Here is a 21,479-nt window from a genome sequence, read left to right on the forward strand (position 1 = left end):
AGGTGGTGACAAGAGCTATACCTAAAACATATGGATAAGGCCCTGAAGGTTTTATTGTATCCCCTTCTGTATTAAATAGCAGAAATGGACAAGTTCTTTGAACTTTCATAATGATACTCATTTTCTTTGACAGTGTGTATTAATCGCCAGATGGGGAGTTCTTTCTTTTGGGCAAATAAGGTCATAAAGATAAGCTGTGACAATGAAATGGCCACATTTCTTTTATTTTATCAATATGGTTGGAATCTAAGTTGAACACGATAAGATGTACTCAGCTTTTTCAGAGTTCTAAGATGAGTTTTGATGTCTCAGTTCATACGGAAACATCAAGGCAGAAAAAGATTCAACTTTAAAACCCAATTTTGACAATCCATTTAATTGTCAAGTAATTACTCAATATATTATTTTGATTTTAAAAATTTAAATCTTGCCATCTATAGGTGGGTGATATATGGTCATAAAAATCACTGGAATTCTTCCTTCCACTTGTGGTCACTAGCAAAAGAATGTTCAAGTCTATTATAACAGCTTGCTTGAAAAAAAAAGCATTTCAATGAAATAGCAGTAAATAGAAATTATGATTCCTCTTTCTATGAAATGTCAAACATTAGGAGAAATAATATTAAAATTGCCAAATACCTCCATGATAGCAATATTCAGGAAATAGTTTATGGTAAACATTTTTAATAAACAGCAGCATAAAATAATCAGTGTTTAATATCTCTGGTGTGTGAAATACAAATGCATATATCCTCAATATAAAATAGGCTTCTTGTCATTACAATTTCATGCTTGTCTATTTGAAATGCCCATAATAACAAATCAAACATTAAGTAATACAGTGATTAAATGCATGCAGTGAAAATAAGGAAAGATAGGGCAAGATATCTGAGTAGTGCCATTATATATTCGAAAAAAAAATCTATATCGAGTTAGAAACAAAGGAAACAAGGAAACAGACCAGATATAAAAATGCAGAGATATATTTCATTTCTGTGATACAAACCATAAACATAGTTTTGTGCAAAAAAGGGAAAAGATCTGAAAATAAAGTCATCTTACAAAATGTTGTCCACAAAGCGAAAGATATTTTTCAGTCTGTGAAAAAATACTATTTTAATACAAAAGGGACTGTGTTATGCAGTATCACAGTGCTTTATAAAATACATTATTACAAGTGGTTTTGAAATTTAGTTTGTTCACCTTAATGACTTCAGTAATTATAAAATGTTTAAAATAAATGTTATAGTTCTTTATAAAAAACTAACTTGAATTTATTTTTTACCCATAGTAATGTTTTTCCAGAGTAGATATTTTACTGGCTCATGGAATGCTAATTTCCCTTTAAGGGACTCCTAGAAAAACTCAGATTCACTGAAATTGTGTTTCCTTAAAATAATAAATATTCTTGGAAAACAATTGATTGTCATATGATATACAAAATTGTGGTTGAATCTTCATCATTAAACAGTTGCATAGCAACAAAAGGATACAAATATTCGCCTTTACCTAAAGTTAAAAAAATGTAACTGCTGAATCAGCTTATTTATGCCATAAAATTGTATTATTTCCAAATAAATCTGAATATAGCCAATTTTTTATGTTCACAATACCTATAGGTCCATATTTGTTGTCTGAAGATTCATTGGGAAAATTGCCACACATTTTTGTAAACATATTTCTTTGAATTTGTTGTTTTACAAAATTGAAATGTCAATGTGCTTCTAATTATCCTACATTCTCTTTATCAAATATTATTGCCAGGAATTATTTTATATCCTGTAAGTCTCTTTGTAAGTCTCTTCAGCTGTAAAATTTAAAAAAAAATGAGACTTTGAGACGTTGTTCTTAGAATAAAGGAGTTTTTTTTTTTGTTTTTGTTTAACAAGAGAAACATCAATCATAGTATTCCTTTTTATACAGAACTTGAAACCCATAAGAACTCTAAGTTTGGCAAAAGATGTCTAGCAGGTCAGGCATGAGATGCACATTTGATACCTTCTTCTAACTAAGGCAAAAATGATCATTTTGCTTCTATTTACCAGCTTAAAAAATTCAGTTCATGGTAAATGTTTGCTGAGAACTCAGTACTTGGTTTTCAAAGATATGTAATATTTTGCAAATAGAATTTATAGTCTTTGGATTCCAACTAACTCTATGGATAAATTGTCATATAACTGTTGGTGTTGGAATAAAATCTGTGAACATTTCCAGATAAGAAAATAAAGTGTGAGAAACTTTAAATTAACTAGATATTGATAACAAAGAGTTCCTCCTGCCCCAGAGTCCACTGATGGTGTGCACTCCCATATCTTGGACAACTCATATGCAGGAGGAGGCAAGCACAGATGATCTGGTCTGTAGCCACACCTCTATTCTTCAATGTTATTGGTCCAGGGAAGCTTCTGTGAGGCTGTCCCCATGGGAACCCTGTTCCCTTCCCACGGATGCTGATCTAGGCCAAGAGGCCACTTTTCTGACTATGCTGCCTTTGGTGCCTCATTTCTAATGCAACACAGAGAACTATCAACCCACAATCAACTTCAGCATCCACATGTAGCCTTCTTATGATCTGATGCCCTAGTTATTTCAAGGGCTTGTGTAAACACACTGTGGAAAGGCCTTCATGATCAACAGAGGAGATTCACAGAGAAGCGTACTCTGCACCCTCCAAGAAGCCCCACTGTATAGAAGGCTTCAGAAACTTAACACTTGTCTTAGAAACTTACACTTGTCTTAGAAACTTACACTTGTTTTATGGCTCATTTCCATTTGGGATTTTAAATTTGGCCTAAAGTTTCCTCATTGATTCTGAACATCACTTCCACACAAACATGCACAGAATCTAAATTGAATCAATGTAATTCCTGAACATCTGTCCTGAAGAAAAGACAGCAGGTAGACAAATTCTACGGTATATACATTTTGGAGAGAGAACAGTCATGGTGACCAAAGGTGAATACATAAAGCACCATTTGACTTTCCTTTTTGGTTTGATACTTAATCATAAGGTCCTTTTCCTCTTCACTGGTTTACAGTGTTCAGTACTTGAAACCAGATGTCCCAATCCCAATGCCAGGGCATACACCCTGATGGAGTGTTGATCCCACAAAGTTTCTTTTCTGGCTGGTGTCTGCCCTGGTTGGTAAGACACAGTTAAACTTCACAGAAGATACTTGTTGCAGTGTCTGCTAAATGAGAACCTTACTTTAATAAAAATATTTGAATAGAAATATTTTCTACGACTTTCTAGTTTCTCCTGTATACCACATTTACAAAAGTCGTGCATTTTACAGTTCTGCAGAAATCATAGATTCGGTGTGTCCATGAATGTTGGAGTCTCCTAGCAAAGACGGTTGCTTTGAGTCTATTTTGTAGGGTTTTTGAGATTTGTTGCCAAAAACGGTGATACCCATCCCACTGGGATGATTTGGAATCGACATGTGTGGTAGTAAGGGAATATTTGCTTCCTGATTGGATCCTGATGAAGGCAAGCTGGTCACGTGACCAGTACTGGTTGACCCACTGGCACTGCTGGGGGACCGACTCTTGGGAGGTGGGCAGTGCTGAATCACTCTGGGAGGGCCTGCTGGCTGATAGTGGGCAGCTGGAAACGCAGCATATCCAGGAGGTATTGGGTATCCATTGATGGGGATGAATCGCTGGTTCTGAGGTATTGGTGGGCTGATGAAACCAGCAATCTGGCCCTGTGGTGTAATACCCTGGCTCGGGAACATATAATTGGGATATCTGGGATTACTGAGATTACTCACTGGGCTGGCACTAAGGGAGGTTGTCTGAGTGGTGGCATTTCCGCCGGAAGGAGTGGTAGAGCTGGTATGACTTGAGAGTCCCTCCCAGGACCGAAGTCGGACATGAATATCTTTAAATCTTGGTCTCCTGGAAGGAATCTCATTCCAACACTCTGTCATGAGGCTGTACATCCTGGGTGGGCAGTCTTCAGAGCATGGCAACAGCTGTCGTTTTCTCACCATTTCGATCACTTCCTGATTACTAAATCCATAATATGGCTGGAGTCCAAAACTGAAAATCTCCCATAAGACAACTCCAAAAGACCAGATATCTGAATCAGAAGAGAATTTGCCATACATGATGGCTTCAGGGGGCATCCAGCGAATGGGCAGCAAAGACTTACTCTGCACCCTGTAGTAATCAGCAGAATATATTTCTCTGGAAAGCCCAAGGTCTGAAATCTTCACGTGAAGTTGCTCTCCAATTAAAATATTGCGAGCTGCAAGATCCTTATGAACAAAGAAGTGACTAGACAGGTATTCCATGCCAGCTGCAATCTGAATTGCAATGTGTAGAAAATCTCCGTGATCCAGGCTGGATTTTACAGTCCCATCTTCATCACTACTGCAGCCAACATCCGAATGTGGGGACCGCATGATGAGGAACTCATGGAGATCTCCCTGATTCATGTACTCAAAAAGCATACACACAGGTTGTTCCTGAGTGACAGCCCCTAGAAGGCATACAATATTGGGATGGTGTAGTTCAGCCATCAGGGAGGCTTCTTGTTGAAATTCTGTCCATTGCTGGGGGTTGTTATAGTCTTTCAAGGTCTTTATAGCAACTAACTGAGCATGGTCCATGCCTGGGAGATAGAGATGGCCCTTATAGATCTTTCCAAAAGCACATTCACCCAATTCTTCCATAAAACGTACAGCGGAAAGAGGCAGCTCTTTAGCCTTGCTCTGTATGGAAAAGAAAAGAAAAAAATGTTGTTTAAAGCATTTCCTAAGGCAAGATATGCTGGCATCTGAAAGGAGGGATGGGTTATATCGAGAAAGGTTCTATATATCAAATTAAATACAATGTTGTACATCTAGAAGTCTTTAAAATTGTTGGCTGCAACTTAGCCATAGGCAAATTTCTGTCCATCATTCACCTATCCCTCCATCCACACCCCCTGCTCCTACAGTGCTTTATTGCTATTGCCTAGAATCTTCCTACTCAAAGGGTGGTCTTGGGAAAAACAATATCAGCACCACTTGAAGCTCATGATAAATGCAGATTCTTGGGCCCACCTTAGACCTACAGAATCAGGGTGTGCATTTAATAAGACCCCAGGTGATTTTGGTGAACACTGGAGTGTGAGAAGAAGTGCTGCAGAGGATACAGCCTTCATGCTTAGCCTGGCACTTCAGAGTATCTGTGATTTGCTCTTACCCTTGCTACCCCTCTACATGATGGCATCATTTAGCTGAATAGGTTTCCTTATCATCCACATGCAAACACCATGCATGTTCTTGCCTTACACCGTTGTTCTTCCCATGCTGTCCTATTTTTAAGGTGTATATTGAGCTAAAAGCCAGAGAAACCAAAATAAAAGACTGTTCTGAGGTGCCCATAGTAGAGATGGGGAGGTTTGGAAGGGGCTCCTCTCTACTTTTCGAATCCTTGCTCTGAAACTCCCCCGACCACTCTGGTCTTTGCCTCTTCTACAATCCCTCTAGCTTTATAGTCCGAATGTCGCTACGTGCAGGACACAGTGAGGTAACTGGTTACTTGCATGATCTCTGCAGACTGATAGTTCAAGTTGAAATTCTGCCCTCTCTACTCACCAGCTGTGTGACCCTGGGTACAATATTGAACCACTCTGTGCTTCAATTCTCTCATCTATAAAATGGGATGATAATCATTGTACTTATCTTGTAGGGTTTTTGCAAATTTGCATGATGTCTGGAACATGACAAGGGCTGTTTAACTTTTAAATTATTATCTCGCTGTTGCTATTCTTTTAATGAAAGAAAAACAACATTTGTCCATTTTATATTTTGTCCTTTCAATCAGATTTCAATGTTTTGAAGGGAGCCATTGCCTTCAAACCGACTGATTATCTCTACAGCTTTGCAAGTGAATTATTTACTGATTGACCTTAAAACAGGAGAAAGCAACTAACACACAATGAAAATAAGTATTAAGTTGTGACATTTAATATTGAAAGTAAATGTCTATTATGTTATGTGTTTTTACTATTTTTGAAACTCACCTCCAATCTATCCTGAAGTTTAACCTAATTTGTTATGGAAAAAGTTTAAAAGCAATGTATTTGTACATAAACTGGTTTTTTAAAATAATCCCTTTAAATGGACTTTAATCCTTATTTTTTAGAAAAATACTGCTGAGAGTATCCCAATTGAAGTTGACAATTCTGCAAATACATATGGAATTCAGAGCTCTGTGCACAGTTTAACAGTTTGGAAAATTAAGTATAAAATTTCTCCAATTCAAACTCTGCTAATCTAGAATTCATGATGATTAGCTCCATTCTAGGCTGATATTTTCCAGGGCAAAATGCCCATTAACCTAATGATAAGTGTAAATAAACTTGCAGCAAGATACCCACTTAATTGAACACAACAGAACTGAGGGTTTCCCTCAGAAGTTTTCTTAATGATTTAAATGAATCCAATTTATGGGAAAGTCCCTTGAATGGCATGGAAGGTATTACTTTTGATCTAAACAGGATCCCCATGCTTTTGGTATTAGAGAAAGGTAACGGTGGGGTAATAAAGTACTTCTGAGGGAAACTGGGATGAGGAACTAAACCCAAGGAATATAAACTGATTAAGCTTCCCAGGTGGTGCTAGTAGTAAAAACCTGCCTGCCAGTGCAGGAGACACAGATGCAGGTTCAATCCTTGGGTTGGGAAGATCCCCTGAAGGAGGGCAGAGCAACCCACTCCAGTATTCTTGACTGGAGAACCCCACGGACAGAGGAGCCTGATGATCACAAAGAGTCAGACATGACTGAAACGACCTAGAATGCACATGCTCAATGAGGATTTAGGACTCCCCCACTGAAGCAAACCCATAGGCAGTGTGGGATAATTCAAACCATGTGACCTTTGGACTCATATCAACACAAATCTGAATTTGCACTTTGGATCTGCTGCTTTTCATTAATAATAGTTAATATTTATATAGCATTTACTATGTGCCAGACACTGTTCTAAGCACTTGACAAATATCCTGGTGGCTCAGATGGAAAAGAATCCATCTGTCATGCAGGAGATGTGCAGGGTTCCATCCCTGGGTTGGGAAGATCCCCTGGAGAAGGGAATGGCTACCCACTCCAATATTCTTGCCTGGAGTATCCCATGGACAGAGGAGCCTGGTGGTCTATGGTCCATGGAGTTGCAAAGAGTTGGACACAACTGAGCAACTAACATTACTACAACAATCCTGTGGGATAAGTCCTGTATTATAGGTGACTGAACTTGGGTGACTTAACTTCTCTAAAACTCTATTTCCACATCTATAAGATAATATAATATCTAGCCTCCATAATTACAGTAGGGATTAAATCCAACGATGTATGAAAGTAATTTCCACCTAATAAGTGGTCTTTAAATCAATTTTATTATCCATATTAGGGAAGTAATCCAAAAAGTTGAGTCAATGCAAATGATTTAGATCCATTTACAGCCTTAAATAGGGCTTCCCTGGTAGCTCAGTTGGTAAAGAATCTGCCGGCATGCAGGAGACCCTGGTTCAATTCCTGGGTTGGGAAGATCCCCTGGAGAAGGGATAGGCTATCCACTCTATTATTGTTGGGCTTTCCTGGTGGCTCAGATGGTAAAGAATCCACCTGCAATGTGGAAGACATGGGTTCAGTCCCTGGTTTGGGAAGATCCCCTGGAGGAGGGCATGGCAAGCCACTCCAGTATTCTTGCCTGGAGAAACTCCATGGATAGAGGAGCCTGGTGGGCCACAGTCCATTAGGTTGCAAAGAGTCGGACATGACTGAGCAACTAAGCACAGCACAGCCCAGCCTCAAATAGCTCTAGATAGCCATATATGTTTAAAAAAAAAAAAAAAAGGAATGTTTAAGTTTCTTGTTAATCTTTCTTTGTACTCCTGTAGTTTTTTTTTTTTTTTTTTTTTAATTCTTTAAAAATGACAGAGAGTCTGTCTTGGAACCTGCGGGTGGGTAAGAATTTGAGTGTCCTGTAGCTTTTTCCTCTGAGGATTCTGGAAGATGCAGATGGAGGCAGAGGGAGCAAAAAAACCCATGGGGAAGAGTAGATGGTGGCAGATGGGAAAGGAAGCAAGCAGGCCAAACTTATGTGGATGGGAAGAGAAGAGGAGGTGGACAGGACTTTGGCGCTGGCCTGACACATGGCCCCTGGGGCTTCATGGCTAAGAAGGCCGGCTGCATTCCCCTACACTGAGGTAAGCAAATTAGTTCTCTGGTATTCATCTATGGAAGAAGAACTTTTACTCTTGCCATTTTATAGACAGAGAAAGAGGCTTAGAAAATTATCAAGAATTTTTAAGAGAGCCAAAACTGCTGTCCTTGCGTGTATAAGGCCTTCTGTTGAAACCAGAGAAGCCCGCTGGCCAACAATCCCAGTTGGACACAGCATGCCTCTGTCAGCTCAGCCTGGGGCCTGACACCTTGTAGGGCTGTGAGGTCAGCTTTCGGTGTGTGGCCACTCTGTGGAATGATAATTGTTCTTTCTCCCTGTTCAGACGCATGAAAAAAGTTCGTTTTGACTCCAAGTGTACCTTGTCATAATACCCAGTGGGCCAGAAGGCATATAGTCCATACCCTTCTCCAGCCGATAGAAGGAAGGAATAGTTCACAAGAGATAGTCATAACCAAATTTGGGGATTTGCTTTGGAAAGAAGCATGGAAAGTAAAACGACCAATTTCACAAAACCTTTTCTTGGAACACCTGTGCAGCAGCCGGTATAGAAATACCCAGGAAAAAAAAAGAAAAAACAAAACCAAAAAGCTGCTCAGAGCTTGGTTTCAGGGGAACAATTTACACAGTGATTTGCATTTTTTAAATGCTCAAGTTATTTGGTACAAATGAGTTTTAACTATAGACTCATTTTCAAATTTTACATAAATCCCGAACTAGTTAAAAAATCATAAAAATCCTTAAAGAAGCAGTCAGTAGACTGTATGGTGACGGCAGGAAATTAGCTGTATTGTTGAGGAACAGATGGTTTACATTATACAAACCCTTTAGGCTAAACTTGTTTAGGTCTGGCATATTGTAAATTATATTTTAGTAATGAAAGTGAAATGACCTCTGCTTGACCTCAAGTGGGGTTTGTCTGTTTGAACCAATGTAGTGGAAAACTATGAAAGAAAATGAAGTCATAAAGTTTTGGCAGTTCAATTTTGGCTCATTTCAAGTTAAAGGGTTATAAATCTGTTTAGTTTTTGTTTGACAAGTATTTGTCATACAGGGATGTACAAAATGTAAAGAAGTGTAAAATACACATGAGGCACGATGCCAAAGTAAACCAAGTACAAAGGAAAGCTGGAATGAATAGGGTCCTGGGCTCCTATCTCTTTATCACTCCCTCCATTAGTTGAATGACAAGATGGGCTCCGTTTATTATATGCTGTAAGGCAATTAAGTACCTTAAAAGTGAAACAGGCTTTCAGTTTAAATGTTAACATTTTTACTTCTCAAAGTAAACACACATCTGCCTCAGTGTGGTTTAAAAAATTATATAATTTTGGCGGGGGAGAAAAATCAGAGTTGATGTAGAAGTTGATACATTATTGTAAAATCTGATTGTATTTCTTCCCCTTGAAATTTCTGAAGAGCAACTGTATTCAGGCTTCAATGAGCTCTGACCAGAAAGAAAATGAAGAGAGAACATTTTTTAGATGGTGAGTTGTTAGGTGTGAGTCCATATGAGTATTGTCCTGTCTAAACAGCTGCTACAGAGGCCAGGCTTCTCTCACCTGAGTGATGCATACTAAGTGAGGACATGTGCCCCTTTTACATCCATTAACTTGAAGTATGAAAGCAATGAACCATGGGTAGAGTTTTTTAAAAAACTGCAATTATGTAGATAGAAGATGGATAAGAGCGACAGACTCAGCAACTTTCTCTCTCTCCACCTTTGGGAAGTTACACCTTAGGTGATAATACACCTCTGGGTGACACAGCTTGCGACTAACCTGCTATTTCCTGCTCACTTTTCCTAAATGATTACCACAGGAAATGAGGTGAGGATTGTGTGATGGCCATCAACGTTGGCATGCAGCACTGATTCCGCTCTGTGACCTTTCACCTCTAACCTGAATGGGGCATGATTGATGGCTTTACTTTGAGTCCAGAGTGACGCAGACACAGAGATAGAAAGCAGAGCCCCAGGACGGTGGTGTGAACCAGAAGCCAGGGTGTTGCTCCGGGACAGGAAGGTAGCTTCAGCAGCAGGTGCTGGGAGAGGACTGACATCCACGTTCTTGCAATGGACAAACCTCCTCCCACAGTCCTTGAGTCCCTTACACTGGTTCCTTTCCCATGCCTCATGCCCTACCACTGCTGCCCTTTCACAAATATCTTTCACTACACACACATGCCGATTCTAGCTGGATCAAGTATCTGCAGGAGAGGGAGGTCCTACAAGCGGCATTTGTCCTCAGCTCTCTTAGAGGAATAATGAAGCAGATCGTGGCCCTATTGGAATTGCAGGGGGAAGGGGGTGGTATTTGGGATAATAGGAGGATACGACCAGGTTTGCTTCTCTTTGGAGGCTTCTCTGAGAACTATATTCCTTGCAGACTTACTCTCTGAATCTCAAGTACTGACCAGCAGAGTCTACACCAGAGCAGGCACTGGAATCCCCCAGAGGGCTTGTTATAACACAGATTGCTAGGCCTCACTCCTAGATTTTCTAATTCCGTAAGTCAGATTCTGCACTTCTGACAGGTTCCCAGGTGATGAGGATGCTCTGGGACTGGAATAAATGAGAGAACCACTGGAATAAATGGAATATGACTTTCAAAAAGAAAGGAAAGAAAAGAATATGCCTTCCTGGATCAGACAGTTCATGAGTGTCTGGTTCCTGCTCCTGGCATGATGAATGACTACAATCTCTCTGCAGAACCAATTTGAGCAATTTTGACTAATAGAGACAGAGACTGTAACACTCTGCTTTAGGAAGATGCTTTGGAAATGCCAGCAGAGAAAAATGTAAGAGCCATCAACTAGTGTTTTACTGGGTTATATTCTGCATGGCTCCTGTCTTAAGAGATTCAGGTTTTGAAATAGACATCACTTTATAGCTTGGGCCATGTCATCAGTTTATTCTATTTTCATGTGCAACCAATTGTATAGGATGTATTTTCATAGCTGGTTACCTCAGTCAACTGATACTATATATACTATATACCAAAGAGTATACACAGGGAATAGCATATGAGAAACCATTTAAGAATCACGAGGAGAGGGGACACAGTTCCTATTCTAGATGTTTGTAATCTGAGCTACCATGTACTGAATACTTGCCATGTGCCAGATGCTGAGATCATAATAATGGCTGCAAGTTGGGGCTGCGGGTGGAGTGTTTATGTGTCAGGCTATAAGTACTTTATACATATGAATTCCTTTCATATCACAATAACCCTATGAAATTGGTCACTATGACTATTATCCCCGTTTCACAGATGCAGAACCTGAAGAACGGCAGTTAAGTGACCACACAACTAGTATTTAGGTTGTAAGTTCAGACTCCAGGGTCTGTCTTCCTCATGACTACACTATACTCCCTCATGGGCTCTCTCACTGTTTAATGCATCAACTCATTTAACCCTCATCACAAACCCATGAGATACATACTATGATTTCTCCACTTTATGGATCAAGAAATTAAGGCCTTCGAAGTTAGGTAGCTTGCCTGTGGAAGCACAACTATTAAGTAGTAATGCCAAGATTCAGCTCCACCTATGTCTGGCTTCAAAGATGGAGCACTTTTCTGGGAAAAAGAGGGTAGTTTTCATTTGGAGCCTCAGAGGGCTCCACAATTTTAGAAGCATGAGTCCCACTGGTGTAAAAGTGGAATGTCAAGGTGTAATTAATTACTCTCTGGTTTCTGATGACCTAGACTTTGGCTGATCCTTTGTTGCTCACACTAGTTGACTGGGATAAGTGAATAAAACCATTCAACAGCAGCCTTTACCTGAGTTGGGCATAAGAGCCCTGGATAGCATACAAGATTGAGAGTTTTTAGTATCTGAGAGGAATTCATTTGACTCTAAAGCTGGTTTTCCTTTCCTGTGCATTTTACTGGTTCTTAGGTAAACAGTGGTAGAATTGTGAAACAACTGACCCCACTCATAAATGGAAATGATTACATTCTAAAGCTTAAAGGCCACAACCATTTGATTTGGAGAGGTTATGGACATTTTCAAAGACTACAGCCAAACTAAGTGCCTTCCGGCTTAAGCAATCAAATCCTGGAGGACATTCCAACCAATAGCTGGCCACATTTGCTCAGACGCTTCTCTGGAAGTGATTTAACCTCAGAAACAGTTCTTTTCTCTATAATGTAACTTTCTGATAGTTTGAATGTTTGGTAGTGACCAGGGTTGATTCTGTGGTGGGGTTACTTTATAGTGTCAGTGGGAGAGGGTCAATTCTGCCTGTAAAGAGGTAGAACAGACGTCAGTAATTTGTATGTCTGCATGAGCCACGGTGGGCTTGTAACTTGGGCATGTGTATTTCAGCAGCCAGAAAATTAAGGAACACTGGGCTCCAGACCTGCTCACACCTGGGTTCGAGTTTTGGCTCTGCCACTCACCAGCTGAGTGACTTTGGGTAAAATCTTAATCTCAAGCCTCAGTTTTCTCACCTCCCAAAATCAGGCTCAAAAGGAAAGATATAAACATCTGAATGCAGAGTTCCAAAGAATAGCAAGAAGAGATAAGAAAGCCTTCTTCAGGGATCAATGCAAAGAAATAGAGGAAAACAACAGAATGGGAAAGACTAGGGATCTCTTAAAGAAAATCAGAGATACCAAAGGAATAGCATATGAGAAATAGCATATTTCATGCAAAGATGAGCTCGATAAAGGACAGAAATGGTATGGACCTAACAGAAGCAGAAGATATTAAGAAGAGATGGCAAGAATACACAGAAGAACTGTACAAAAAAGATCTTCACAACCCAGATAATCACGATGGTGTGATCACTGACCTAGAGCCAGACATCCTGGAATGTGAAGTCAAGTGGGCCTTAGAAAGCATCACTACGAACAGAGCTAGTGGAGGTGATGGAATTCCAGTTGAGCTATTCCAAATCCTGAAAGATGATGCTGTGAAAGTGCTGCAGTCAATATGCCAGCTAATTTGGAAAACTCAGCAGTGGCCACAGGACTGGAAAAGGTCAGTTTTCATTCCAATCCCAAAGAAAGGCAATGCCAAAGAATGCTCAAACTACCTCACAATTGCACTCATCTCACACCCTAGTAAAGTAATGCTCAAAATTCTCCAAGCCAGGCTTCAGCAATATGTGAACCGTGAACTTCCTGATGTTCAAGCTGGTTTTAGAAGAGGCAGAGGAATCAGAGATCAAATTGCCAACATCCGCTGGATCATGGAAAAAGCAAGAGAGTTCCAGAAAAACATCTATTTCTGCTTTATTGACTATGCCAAAGCCTTTGACTGTGTGGATCACAATAAACTGTGGAAAATTCTGAAAGAGATGGGAATACCAGACCACCTGATCTGCTTCTTGAGAAATTTGTATGCAGGTCAGGAAGCAACAGTTAGAACTGGACATGGAATAACAGACTGGTTCCAAATAGGAAAAGGAGTATGTCAAGGCTGTATACTGTCACCCTGTTTATTTAACTTCTATGCAGAGTACATCATGAGAAATGCTGGACTGGAAGAAACACAAACTGGAATCAAGGTTGCCGGGAGAAATATCAATAACCTCAAATATGCAGATGACACCACCCTTATGGCAGAAAGTGAAGAGGAACTAAAAAGCCTCTTGATGAAGGTGAAAGTCGAGAGTGAAAAAGTTGGCTTAAAGCTCAACATTCAGAAAACGAAGATCATGGCATCCGGTCCCATCACTTCATGGGAAACAGACGGGGAAACAGTGGAAACAGTGTCAGACTTTATTTTTCTGGGCTCCAAAATCACTGCAGATGGTGACTGCAGCCATGAAATTAAAAGACACTTACTCCTTGGAAGGAAAGTTATGACCAACCTAGATAGCATGTTAAAAAGCAGAGACATTACTTTGCTAACAAAGGTTTGTCTAGTCAAGGCTATGGTTTTTCCTGTGGTCATGTATGGATGTGAGAGCTGGACTGTGAAGAAGGCTGAGCGCCGAAGAATTGATGCTTTTGAAGTGTGGTGTTGGAGAAGACTCTTGAGAGTCCCCTTGGACTGCAAGGAGATCCAACCAGTCCATTCGGAAGGAGATCAGCCCTGGGATTTCTTTGGAAGGAATGATGCTAAAGCTGAAACTCCAGGACTTTGGCCACCTCATGCGAAGAGTTGACTCATTGGAAAAGACTCATGCTGGGAGGGATTGGGGGCAGGAGGAGAAGGGGATGACAGAGCATGAGATGGCTGGATGGCATCACTGACTCGATGGACGTGAGTCTCAGTGAACTCTGGGAGTTGGTGATGGACAGGGAGGCCTGGCGTGCTGCGATTCATGGGGTCGCAAAGAGTTGGACACGACTGAGCGACTGATCTAATCTGATCAGAAGATTATTGTAAAGATTATATTGAGATAATGCAAATAAAGTACTTTAGCTTTTTCATAATATCCATTTATAATACTCATTCTTCCTAGAAGTAAAGCTTCTTCAGACATAGTTTAAAGCTGAGCTCTGAACTGGATGGCCCCCAGTCCTCATACCACCACAGGGTAGAGACTGTCCTGTCCATCCTGAGGGGTTTTATCCAGGGTGTGAACAGGATGTGGGGCAGAGGATTTATGCTCACTGGATGGGCCCAGGAATACCAGAGCTACCTAAAGAGTTATCACTATAATCTTTGCTCTGATCCCCTTGTCCCCAGTTAATGCTGTGGGCTGCTGAATCCTATATCTTCCTCCCCAGCCCGCAGAATCCTATACACAACATTTGGTAGTTGACTAAAAGGTTTGTGACTGTTCATATTCTCGCTGTAGCAAACAATAATAGTAAATTCTAGCTGTCGAGTACCTGTGAGGTGCCAGACACACTTATCTTGAAGTGTCAGAAACATCTCTTTTAGAGAAGATTGGTGGCTACTAGTGGTGGGGGGTGGGTGCAGGGAGGGGAGCTTTTTGGGTGGGAGGGACAAAACAGGTAAAGAGAGTCAAAGGGTACAAACTTCCAGTTATAAAATGTCATAGGGATGTAGAGCATGGTGAATATACTTCATAATACTGTACTGCACATTTGAAAGTTGCTAAGAGAGTAAATTTTAGAAGTTCTCATCATAAGAAAAAAGCTGTTGTAACTATGACAGATGTTAGCTAGGCCTGTTGTGGTGATCATTTTGCACTACTTAAAAATATCGAATCATTATGTTATATACCTGAAACTAATATCATGTGTGCCAATTATACCTCAATAAAAATAAATCTTAAAATCTCTTCTGAGCACTATTTGTATCCTTGTTTTATAAATGAGAAAACAGTGATCTCATGGCCAGTAAATAATGAAGCCGAGATTTATAATCATATCTCTTTGTCTCTAAATCCTTGATCTTTGAAGCATATCATACTACTTCCCAGAAATAAACCAAGAACAAATGTGGCTGGAAAGGTAAGTTTGGCCCAGAGAGTAAGGTAATTTAGGCCCAGAGAGACTCCTGGGTGCTGGGAGAAAGAACTTGATAACTTGAGATTAGGTCCTTCCAGATTGCTGAATCATGATGTCAACTGGGAGCTAAAGCAATGCCAGAGGATGAAATTAGCATGAGAGAAAGAAAGAGGAAAGAGAACTGACAAACGTCAGAGGAGGTGTTCCTTTAGGGAGTCAAAAGAACTGGTGAAGGAAACAGGAGGAGATAGGAGGAGAGCCAAGAGAAAAAGTATTTCAAGATGGTGGCTAAGAAGAATGCTCCAGAGAAATTAAGGAGGAAGAAGACTTAGGAAAGGTCATTGGATTAAATTACATCACTAGTGATTCCCCAGAGGCCATGTGAATAGCATGATGAGCTCAGAAGCCTTGGAGACAATGGCTTTAAAGAATGAGTGGAAAAGTTATTGAGGATGTTTTAGCAATAAGTGTAGTGACATTGGATAAGGACAGGGGTTCCCAAGGGTTCCCCCAACCACAACAGGGCTTTTTAGATGAAAGTATGTTGCTAGCAAAAGGGACTGGTCCAGGGAATATAATCAAGTGTCAGTCCATTCAGTAAAGCCTGAATACTTTGGCTGGAAAAGAAAAGGAGAGAGGAATAGTCTGGAAGTGAAGAAACAGAAATGAGGGTTAGGTGAGAAATAAAATACATGCACTGCAATGTTCACTGCAGCACTGTTTACAATAGCCAAGATACAGAAACAACAGAAATGTCCACTGACAGAGGGATGCAGAAAGAGGATCCTTTGTGTATACACACACACACACACACACACACACACACAATGGAATACTACTCAGCCATTAAAAAGAATGAAACAATGCCACTTGCATCAACATCGATGGACCTAGAGATTGTCATCTAAATGAAGTAAGTCAGATAGAGAAGAAATATTGTATGACATCCCTTCTATGTGGAATCTACAAGGAAATGATGCAAATGAATTTATAAAACAGAAAGAGACTCACAGAGAATGAATTGTGGTTGCTAGTGGGTGGGTGAGGGGAGAGGGGTAGTTAGGGAGTTTGGGATGTGTACACTGCTATATTTAAAATGGATAACCAACAAGGACCTACTGCACAGCACAGGGAACTCTGCTCAATGTTATGTGGCAGCGCAGATGAGAGAGGAGTTTGAGGAGAATGGATACATGTATATGCATGGCTGAGTCCCTTTGCTGTTCACCTGAAACTGTCCCAATATTATTAATTGGCTATATCCCAATATAAAATAAAAGTTTAAAAACTAAATAAAATAAAATACAGCCACCAGTTTTAGAAAGCTATAGGCAAACTTTGCTTTCCCCCAAATCTTCCTTATAATCAGCCAAGAGCTGCAGGAGTTTGACCCTGTAGCCCTCCCCCTAGTCTTCCTGGCTCCTCATTTTCAAACTCCTCCACCCCTTAACCTTTCTGTGGATCTAAATCCCACATAAATGGGTCACATAGGGAAAGACAGAACTGGGTTAACCCTGAGCTTGAGGGGGAGGCTCTCCCCTTCCTAACTCCCCAGGAGGTGAACTCCACAGCGTTCCTCCCCTAGGACACTACTCTGTGTTTCAGACATGACAGTTGGGGCAGGGTGGCAGGAGCTGGGGGGAGGCAAAGGGAAAGAAGCAGAGAGACGGGAAGTTAGGGTTTCCAGAATTCTTGGAGAAGTTTCATTTTCTGTAGCACTTAAAAAAAAAAAAATCCTGCTCAGATTGTAAAATGTGTAACGCAAGATAGAATAACCCTCCTTAGTTTCTGCATCACCAGAGTACTGTCAGAGGATTTTAAAGATGGAAAAGATAGGAGATGAACTTATCCAACAGAAAGGATTGAAATCTTTAGCCCAACAAAATAAAAGGAAAATAAACAAACGGTCCTTTGCATGAACACAGTTGACCTCTTTCTCTGAACAGCTGAGAAAATTGAGACACAGACAGGCAAACTGGCTTCTCAGGGTCACAGGGCAGTTAGTGATGGGGCCGGGGGAGCACCTCTATTTCCTGACTGTTCAAGGCTCAGAGTTAAGATGCCTCTCTGGTCCACTGGCTTCCTTTCCCCACATATCTGAAGGAGACTCATGCCTCATCAAATTTTTAACTTCCAACTTTCCCGGCCACCTCTCTGGGGACTCAAGCCAGGTCCCATCGCCAGTCTGTCTGGGCTGCCTATTGTCTCCTCTGTGGGTATGGATTTCTAATCTCCCAGAGAAGCCTCTTCTTAATACAAACACTCAGTGTGGGGGAGTGGGGGCAGGGGTGGGTAAAATCAGCTCAGCAAGTGGAGAGAGTGGAAAGAGATAGTTTAAAACCTGAAGGGCACATTCATGTGGATAAATAAGTATAAGGCCAGGGCCGACCAGCTTCCATCCTTCATTCTTTTCTCGTCCCAGCCTTCAAATCTCCTTTTGATTTTATTCTGGTAGGGTGTTTTTTTTCAGGACTCTTTTCCCCTCTCTTTCTTATGCATGTCCCTTCTTTTTAGATTTTATAGGTACATGTAATATTTATGTGTCGGTGACCTTTCAAACCAGTTTTAGAGATCAACTGTTTACATTTAGGAATTTTCTTTAAGGTCGACAAAGTCCTTTGTGCTTTTTCCAGGAAAGGCACTCAGTAAGAACCAAAACAAACAGCTGAATAAGTCAAATTTGATTGGAGCCAAATCTCTTAGGAGAGAAAGAAAGAAAAAAAACCTTAGCATTTGTTTTTGTTGTTCCCTCTCCCTCCTCAACCCAGTCACATATGCTCAAGACATTCCTTCTTGCAGTCTGATTCAGAATTGCTGGTGAGGTGTTTAAGGCGAAACTCTACGCCTTGTGTTGGAAAAATCTTGACACTGGGAGATTTTGCAAGGCATGCTGAGGAAATGGTCCAGAAATGATGAAAACAATATTTTGCTTTACCAAGTCTCAGGAAAAAATGTATCCCAGCGTATGTTACATTTGTCTCCATGACCATGGAGGATGGAGGACTGTTATTTCTTTGGCCAAATTTCACATGTCCCTGGCAGGACTGGGGCTGTATAACTCAGGCTTACAACTGTTACCCAGGCCTCTCGGGAGGTCATTCACAAGCCAGGTGATCCCTGTGGTTAGCGTTCAGCGCAAACTGACAAATGGAGTTGCATTTAGTTGTTTGTCTGGCCGCCTACTCCCCCTTCACAGCACGATTTCTTCAGTTAAAAAGAAGAAATCATAGTGTCAGGCAAATTCAAGGGCTTTACCTAGAGCTGAAAAATCCTCTGCTGCTGCTGCTGCTGCTAAGTTGCATCAGTCGTGTCCGACTCTGTGTGACCCCATAGACTGCAGCCCACCAGGCTCCGCCGTCCCTGGGATTCTCCAGGCAAGAACACTGGAGTGGGTTGCCATTTCCTTCTCCAATGCGAAAAATACTCTAGTCATATTTTATCTCTTCCAGTTACTAGCTCTTTGACCTTCTGTAAGTTACTTAACTCATCTGCAGTCTCAGTTACCCTGGTTGTACAATAGTGATTATAATACCCCCCTTATGTGATGGGTGTGAGGATTAAAATGAGATAATGAATGTAAAAGTTCCTAGAATAATTTCTGAAAATTTGTATCGCTGAATGTATATTTGCTTTCTCTGTGACACCACAAGCTTTCTGAGATCTTTGTCTGAAAGATGATATAAATCCCAAACATCATGCATGTTGGACATGTTGCGCTGCAAAAGAAACCTCCGATAACAATGGAATTAAGCTGCAGACTGAGGCTGACCTACAAAACTGATGATTTCTCCAAATGGAAATGACTCTTTCTATGACTCCTGCCATAGCAACAAGGAGCCCACCTCCCCAGGATGGTGGCTGCTGCTCAGTGACTACTGGAACCAAACTGATCTGGGCCTCACTTTCACCCAGAGTTCTGGTGTTTGTAAGGATTCTCAGCATTTCATAACAGAAATGACAGGGAAAGATTCTTATAGAACAAAGACTGTTGCATTACAAGTTTGAAGTCATGGGATATGTAAAAGGTCAACTAGGTATGCCTACATGAATGTGCACTAATATTAACCCTTCTATTTTCTTCTATTAATTGTAAGGATTAAGGGTGCTATGATGTAACACATTACAATATATGTAAATTGGCCAAAAGCAGCTAGGATATCAAGAGTTAAACCTCCGCCCACCCCCGACCCATTCCCCAGCCCACTGAGTGAACTCTGTGGTCTCCAGGGTCTGTGGGTTTTTTTCTGGTAAAAATTCACACTTAAGAGAACAGTGGTTTTGTTTGGGACAGAATGCTTAATGATGAATTTTTTAGCATTTAAGAAACCCCATAACCCTACCAACAAGTATGACTCTGCAATAGAAAAATATTTTAAGTCTTTTAAAATTAAAAACAAATATCCAACAGCAAAGCAAAGTAAGATCAAATGAGAGCTATGTGTCAGGCCCAATTATGCTACTTATTGGGTGAAAGGATTGATTTGAGTGTGAAGGCATTTTTTTTTCTCTAAAACTGTATAAAAAAATGATGCATCTTCTCTTTATGAGAGTCAAAAGAATAATATAGTCTCTAACCCACAGAGAAGATAAATATTTGCTGAATGAATGTTCCTATGGAGTGGGAACATGAAGAAAAAGCAGGCTTCTGTGGATGCAAGAATCCTAAATTATTTAAATGAAATCTCTTTCCCGAGAGGCCTGAGATTGAGGTGCTAGTTTTCCGGAGAGAAAGCCTCTGTTGTATTTCAGCCCCAAGATGTGATGTGTGTTCCATTTAAGGGAAGGGCCAGTGACCCTGGTTTCCTTGCCAGGACCTTGAGCAACCCAAATGTTGAAAGATGTGGAGGAAAAACTAAAAGGAAGTGGATTGATTTAGCATGAGAGAGGAGAGAGCTAAGGGCTATCATAAAACAGCATTCAAAGACTGTAAGAAGGACAAAACTTCTCTTAAAATATATGGAAACCAAAGAGAAGGGGATTTAGGTTAGGCACGAAATAGATTTTTAAACTGTGGTAAAAAACGTGTAACACAACTGACCATTTGAGTGTGCAGTACAGTAGTGTTAACACATGCACATTGTTGTGCAAATAAAAGGGTTTTTTGACAATAAAGTTAGAAAACAGTGTTCGATTTCTCTGTCTGTTCAGCTCTTTTCAGTTTAATTGGAAGAATATGGGATTTCCTTTTTGAAAATTTAGAAAAATAGCTCACACTCTGAGTCCTGCAGGGCTGGTAGAGATGATCTCATAAGTGTTCCTTCCATTGCAAACTCTATGCAAGGCAGGGAGGTGATCATCCAGCCCCAAAGTGGTCACACTGATGAAAGTATGCTCGAGCTGCCTGGGACAGTTAGAGATGCATGCTTATGCTGACAATGCACGCTAGTACTAATACAACTTCTGATTCTATATCATTTGATTTCTAAGCTCGGGAGGGTGGTAAGTTTTGCTTTAACTTGAAGTCTATAGAATAAGTGCAGCTCAGGACTGCTAGTTTTACCTTGGGTTTATACGCGTTCAACATTGACATCTCTACATTTTGACCTCTGACGTGTTTTGGTTGCCTCTGAACAGGTGGTGACGACGACTTCTGGTTATTGCGACAGACACAAATGAAGAAGAAGAGCAAAGCAATGGCCAGGGGGATGGCAACACTAGGCACCAGTATGTACAGGATTTCCATTTTATTCTTCTCCTTGGAATCCTTTGAATCTGGGTGTAGAAATGGAAAAGAGCAAAAGTTACAGTAGTTCAAATAACACAGATAATATTACATAGCAGAGCTTTAAAATGATCTCCTATTCTTCAATACACACAAACCTTCCGTGAGACAAAAGAACCCTTGCTTATTACAATTTGTTTCTATCAAACCTTCAATGTAATTTATTAAAGTTGAAAAGTTTAGAGTTCAAATGTTTAAAAATT

The 21,479-nt window shown here is 40.5% G+C and overlaps 1 protein-coding gene across 1 annotated transcript in view; it reads right to left on the reverse strand.

Moving 5' to 3' along the window:
• Window positions 1-203: 203 nt before the first annotated feature.
• The window catches only part of ROR1 (receptor tyrosine kinase like orphan receptor 1), a 470,743-nt gene continuing 449,467 nt past the window's right edge, over window positions 204-21,479 (reverse strand). Inside the window, exons 8-9 of the mRNA XM_027537028.1 lie at window positions 21,055-21,266; window positions 204-4,718 (exon numbers count right to left, since the gene is read on the reverse strand). Coding sequence (XP_027392829.1) covers window positions 3,291-4,718; window positions 21,055-21,266 — 1,640 coding nt within the window. The 3' untranslated portion in view covers window positions 204-3,290. The remainder of the gene's footprint in view (window positions 4,719-21,054; window positions 21,267-21,479) is intronic.

Source organism: Bos indicus x Bos taurus, chromosome 3, assembly GCF_003369695.1.
Source record: "Bos indicus x Bos taurus breed Angus x Brahman F1 hybrid chromosome 3, Bos_hybrid_MaternalHap_v2.0, whole genome shotgun sequence".
In the NCBI taxonomy this organism is placed as follows: Eukaryota; Metazoa; Chordata; class Mammalia; order Artiodactyla; family Bovidae; genus Bos; species Bos indicus x Bos taurus.